The 6,124-nt window shown below is 54.4% G+C and overlaps 1 protein-coding gene across 1 annotated transcript; it reads right to left on the bottom strand.

The window, feature by feature from the left end:
• Positions 1-332: 332 nt before the first annotated feature.
• LOC145339569 (histone H2B type 1-L-like) lies at positions 333-891 on the bottom strand. Its single transcript, XM_080184062.1, has one exon. It carries the CDS (start codon positions 782-784, stop codon positions 401-403), a length of 384 nt encoding a protein of 127 aa, XP_080040188.1. The 5' UTR covers positions 785-891; the 3' UTR covers positions 333-400.
• Between the last annotated feature and the right edge of the window lie 5,233 nt (positions 892-6,124).

Below are 6,124 nucleotides of genomic sequence, written 5' to 3'. Positions count from 1 at the left end.
GCTTAAAGATGTTTACTATGAGGTGTATCTTAGGACAGAGTGAGGTATGCCTTAAGATCTGATCTGGGAAGCAAAGCGCAGGAATGTTCATGTTAAAGGATCTCAAATGTGCTTGCTGAGGTTTTTCATTTTTAAAGAATAGACATCTTCACAGGGAGGTACGTGCGGGTCGCAGCTCTTAAACAAGATTGTGAGACAGAAATTTTATTAGTCACATATATATCTTTTGATTTGGGGATTTTAGACACCCCAACCACCCCCCCCCCCCCACCCGCCCCCCCACCACACAGCACAAAATCTTCCACCAAACCCCTTCCCTGCCCCCTCCCCACTCCTCATTCCCTCCCTCCCTGCCACTTCCACATAGAAATTGGTGGCACCTCTCTCTCTCTCTCTGTCTCTACTTGGAGCTGGTGTACTTGGTCACCGCCTTTGTCCCCTCTGACACGGCGTGCTTGGCCAGTTCCCCGGGCAGCAGCAGGCGCACGGCGGTCTGGATCTCCCGGGAGGTGATGGTGCAGCGTTTGTTGTAGTGGGCCAGGCGGGAGGCCTCGGTGGCGATGCGCTCAAAGATGTCGTTGACGAAGGAGTTCATGATGCTCATGGCCTTGGAGGAGATGCCGGTGTCGGGGTGAACCTGCTTCATCACCTTGTAGACGTAGATGGAGTAACTCTCCTTCCGTACCCGCCGCCTTTTCTTCTCCCCCTTCACCTTGGCCTTTGAGACAGCCTTCTTGCCCCCTTTCTTGGAGGCTGGGGCTTTCCTCTCTTGAAGCTCAGGCATTGCTCTCTCGGTCTCTCTCCCTCTCTCTCACGGTTATATCTCCACGCCCACCCCCCCCTCTTCTCTCTCTCTCTCCCTCTCCGCAGTCAGCAGAAACCTTGCCTGAAGGATGCTGTGCGACAGCTCGATGTCAATACAGGGATAAAGGGAAACCTGCCTCACTGCCATTGGCCCAGTCCATCATGGACAGCCAATGGTGCTCCCCACCAATGATTCATCACCCCTGCACTCTCCTCCCTCCCTCCCCCCCCGAAGGCTCAACCAATGGCGCCAACCCTTTCCAAACGGGCACAGCCAATAGTATTACTCCACCCCAATGCTTCAGCCAATGGGCTATGTCCCTTTGCCAAGGCTGAGCTAATTGCCTCCTCCCTTACCCCCCCCCCCCGACTCCTGGACCAGCCAAGACCCCACCGCCAGCTCTCTGCACCAATGGGGAGCAATGTGTCTGCGGACCCTCTCTCTCCCTCTCTGTGTGGGGAGGCAGCTTTTCATCATTATCATATCCTCCATCAGAGTTTAAACTCTCACATCAGCCTCAACAGCTTTCACTGCAAAACTGACTCTGCCTTTCATTGAGCCTCTCTCTCACTCTGCCACTGTGTCTCTCTCTCTCTGTCTCTGTGTGTCTCTCTCTCCCTCCCTTTTTCTCTCAGTCTGTCTCTCTCTGTCTCTCTCACTCTATCTCTCCCTCCCCCTCCCTGTCCCTCCCTCTCATCTCTGTTTCTCTCTCTCTCTCATCTCTGACCCTCTGTCTCTCTCTATCTCTCTGTCTCTCTGTGTCTGTCTATCTCTCTGTCTGTCTGTCTCTGTCTCTCTTTCTTTCTCCCTCTCTGTCTCTCTTTCTCATTCTCTGTCTTTCTGTCCCTCTCACTCACATGAACAGATTAACAGGCTGTTACCAAAGAGACAGGGATCTGAAGATAACAGGCAGGAGACAGAGTGAAATGGAGACAGGGAGAGCCGGGAAGAGACAGAGATGAAAAGAGAGGGACATAGAGGGAGCAAAGGACAGTCAGAGAGAGAGAAGGAGCAAGAGAGAGGGATGAAAGGAGAGAGATGGAGGGAAAGAGACACATGGAGGGAGACAGAGAGAGGAAGGGTCATAGAGAAGTACAGAAAGGGAGAGTAAGGGTCAGGGAGAGAGAAAGATGGAGAGATCGAAGGAGTGGCTCAGAGAGAGAGGGAGAGACTCAGGGAGACAGAAGGATAGACGGCTGGAGAGAGGGAGAGTGAGATAAAGAGAAAGTGAGGGCGAGGCACACACGAGGAGGAATCAGGGTAAGATTGTTGTTGTCCCCGTTTGCAGAGGGATTGAAGATATCCCTGAGTGTTCCACAGCCCATCTCAGTCTAGCTGATCTCCTCACCGTACTGAATTCTTTTACAGAAAGGAGCTCACCGTGGTAATGTCAGAGATATGGTGGCTAACTGGGTACAGCAAGATCCCACAAACAGCAAAGACTAGATCAGTTTTTTAACAAATTGAAGTGATATTGGTTGAGGGATTAATATTGTGTGTGGGGGAAATCGGGTAGAACTCAGCAACCACCCCCTCCACATCCCCCACAACCCCACCCTCTCTTTCCCCAGTAGCAGTCGTGAAATCTGTTAACTCCATCTGAGAGTACAGTCGGAGTCCTCGGATTAACATCTCGTCCTGAAAGATGGCACCTCCGACAGTGCAGCACTCCCTCAGTACTGGCACCGAGGGGAGTGTCAGCCTGGATTATGGAGCTCAAATCCTAGAGTATATACATCTACCCCCGACAGTGCAGCGCTCCCTCAGTACTGGCACCGGGGGGAGTAAAAAATCTGACAACACCAGGTTTTAGTCCAACCTATTTATTTGATAATATACTCGCAAGCTTTCGGGTTAGCCCCTTCATCAGGTGAATGGAGAGTTCTGGCCTCAGACAGAGCATATAAAGCACAGACAAATAAATAGGTTGGACTAAAACCTGGTGTTGTCAGACTTTTTACTGTGTTTACACCAGTCCAACGCCAGCATACCCACATCATGACCGGGGGGAGTGTCAGCCTGGATTATGGAGCTCAAATCCTAGAGTATATACATCTACCCCCGACAGTGCGGCACTCCCTCAGTACTGGCACCGGGGGGAGTGTCAGCCTGGATTATGGAGCTCAAATCCCAGAGTATATACACAGAGTCATAGAGGTTTACAGCGTGGAAACAGGCCCTTCGGCCCAACTTGTCCATGCCATCCTTTTTCTTTAAACCTTGAAGCTAGTCCCAATTGCCTGCATTTGGCCCATTTTGTGAATTTGTGTGAATGAAGTAGTGGCATAATGGGAAAATTGGTCAAGTATTTGGTACAAAATGAGGAAAGCTGATCAAGCTATTCCAAAATGCCAGACCCCTGTAAGACTTAATAAGACTGACTCTGCATAACCTAAGACATGAATAAGACCAGAGAAGGTCAGGACCTGATAAGGCTGACTCCACATAACCTAGGGCTGTATGAGCGAGACAAGATAAGGTCAGAGATGAAGGAGTCATCGACCACCTTCTGTTCTGTCAAAAGGACATGATAAAGGTATGACTGATGAGACAAAGAGTTTTAGGAGGGTCAGCAGGTTGTACCATGATTTATGACATTGTTTATGATGCTATTATTGATTGAATTCCTGAATAAGTTCTGGTCACTCAAACTGATAATGATTCAATATAAATACTGAACGGATTATTTACGTAAGCGTGGACTTGGGAAGGAATTAGCAAGTCGTAATGACTGCTCTCCAAACTCAAGTTTTTGCCAATACTGCGTGCAGTCATTTGTAAGTGAAGACGAGTTATTTGGTTGCAATGAATTTTGTTGAGTCTCTCTATCACAGTCAAGCAGCAGGAAAATTTCCACTGCAACATCTGGCTCTGCGGAGCAGGGACCAGTCCCCTGGGTGAATTCTGTGGGGGACTGAAGAAGTGATCGAGCCACGACCCGGAGGGAAGAGACGGATGCCGGCACAAGGTAAGGTTTACCTTTGTCTCTCTCGTCCTCTCAGATTGGTGCTACAACCCCCCATCCCTGATGGAAGGCGCTAACAGGTGACGGTATTCGAATCTAAATTGGACAGTGAGTAGAGTGCTTTAGGGTCAAGGACCCGATTGTGGTTAGTCTGGGGTCAGGGACCCGATTGTGGCTAGCCTGGGGTCAGGGACCCGATTGTGGTTAGTCTGGGGTCAGGGACCCGATTGTGGCGAGCCTGGGGTCAGGGACCCGATTGTGGCGAGCCTGGGGTCAGGGACCCGATTGTGGCGAGCCTGGGGTCAGGGACCCGATTGTGGTTAGCCTGGGGTCAGGGACCCGATTGTGGCGAGCCTGGGGTCAGGGACCCGATTGTGATTAGCCTGGGGTCAGGGACCCGATTGTGGCGAGCCTGGGGTCAGGGACCCGATTGTGGCGAGCCTGGGGTCAGGGACCCGATTGTGGCTAGTCTGGGGTCAGGGACCCGATTGTGGTTAGCCTGGGGTCAGGGTCCTGATTGTGGCGAGCCTGGGGTCAGGGACCCGATTGTGACTAGTCTGGGGTCAGGGACCCGATTGTGGTTAGTCTGGGGTCAGGGACCCGATTGTGGTTAGCCTGGGGTCAGGGACCTGATTGTGGTTAGCCTGGGGTCAGGGACCCGATTGTGGCGAGCCTGGGGTCAGGGACCCGATTGTGGCGAGCCTGGGGTCAGGGGCCCGATTGTGACTAGTCTGGGGTCAGGGACCCGATTGTGGTTAGTCTGGGGTCAGGGACCCGATTGTGGTTAGTCTGGGGTCAGGGACCCGATTGTGGTTAGTCTGGGGTCAGGGACCCGATTGTGGCTAGTCTGGGGTCAGGGACCCGATTGTGGTTAGTCTGGGGTCAGGGACCCGATTGTGGTTAGCCTGGGGTCAGGGACCTGATTGTGGCGAGCCTGGGGTCAGGGACCCGATTGTGGTTAGCCTGGGGTCAGGGACCCGATTGTGGCGAGCCTGGGGTCAGGGACCCGATTGTGGCGAGCCTGGGGTCAGGGACCCGATTGTGGTTAGCCTGGGGTCAGGGACCCGATTGTGGTTAGCCTGGGGTCAGGGACCTGATTGTGACTAGCCTGGGGTCAGGGACCCGATTGTGGCGAGCCTGGGGTCAGGGACCCGATTGTGGCGAGCCTGGGGTCAGGGACCCGATTGTGATTAGCCTGGGGTCAGGGACCCGATTGTGATTAGCCTGGGGTCAGGGACCTGATTGTGACTAGCCTGGGGTCAGGGACCCGATTGTGGCGAGCCTGGGGTCAGGGACCCGATTGTGGTTAGCCTGGGGTCAGGGACCCGATTGTGGTTAGTCTGGGGTCAGGGGCCCGATTGTGGTTAGCCTGGGGTCAGGGACCCGATTGTGGTTAGTCTGGGGTCAGGGACCCGATTGTGGCGAGCCGGGGGTCAGGGACCCGATTGTGACTAGCCTGGGGTCAGGGACCCGATTGTGGTTAGCCTGGGGTCAGGGACCCGATTGTGGTTAGCCTGGGGTCAGGGACCCGATTGTGACTAGCCTGGGGTCAGGGACCCGATTGTGGTTAGTCTGGGGTCAGGGACCCGATTGTGGTTAGCCTGGGGTCAGGGACCCGATTGTGGCGAGCCTGGGGTCAGGGACCCGATTGTGGTTAGCCTAGGGTCAGGGACCCGATTGTGGCGAGCCTGGGGTCAGGGACCCGATTGTGGTTAGTCTGGGGTCAGGGACCCGATTGTGGTTAGTCTGGGGTCAGGGACCCGATTGTGGCGAGCCTGGGGTCAGGGACCCGATTGTGGCGAGCCTGGGGTCAGGGACCCGATTGTGGTTAGCCTGGGGTCAGGGACCCGATTGTGGTTAGTCTGGGGTCAGGGACCCGATTGTGATTAGTCTGGGGTCAGGGACCTGATTGTGGTTAGTCTGGGGTCAGGGACCCGATTGTGGCTAGTCTGGGGTCAGGGACCCGATTGTGGTTAGTCTGGGGTCAGGGACCCGATTGTGATTAGTCTGGGGTCAGGGACCTGATTGTGGTTAGTCTGGGGTCAGGGACCCGATTGTGGCTAGTCTGGGGTCAGGGACCCGATTGTGATTAGCCTGGGGTCAGGGACCGATTGTGGTTAGCCTGGGGTCAGGGACCCGATTGTGGCGAGCCTGGGGTCAGGGACCCGATTGTGGCGAGCCTGGGGTCAGGGACCCGATTGTGGTTAGTCTGGGGTCAGGGACCCGATTGTGGTTAGTCTGGGGTCAGGGACCTGATTGTGGTTAGCCTGGGGTCAGGGACCCGATTGTGGCGAGCCTGGGGTCAGGGACCCGATTGTGGTTAGTCTGGGGTCAGGGACCCGATTGTGGTTAGT

The sequence above is a fragment of the Carcharhinus amblyrhynchos genome, unplaced genomic scaffold (genome assembly GCF_965287045.1).
Source record: "Carcharhinus amblyrhynchos unplaced genomic scaffold, sCarAmb.v2.hapA scaffold_542, whole genome shotgun sequence".
Taxonomy (NCBI): domain Eukaryota; kingdom Metazoa; phylum Chordata; class Chondrichthyes; order Carcharhiniformes; family Carcharhinidae; genus Carcharhinus; species Carcharhinus amblyrhynchos.
This window is presented reverse-complemented; position numbering and strand designations above follow the sequence as displayed.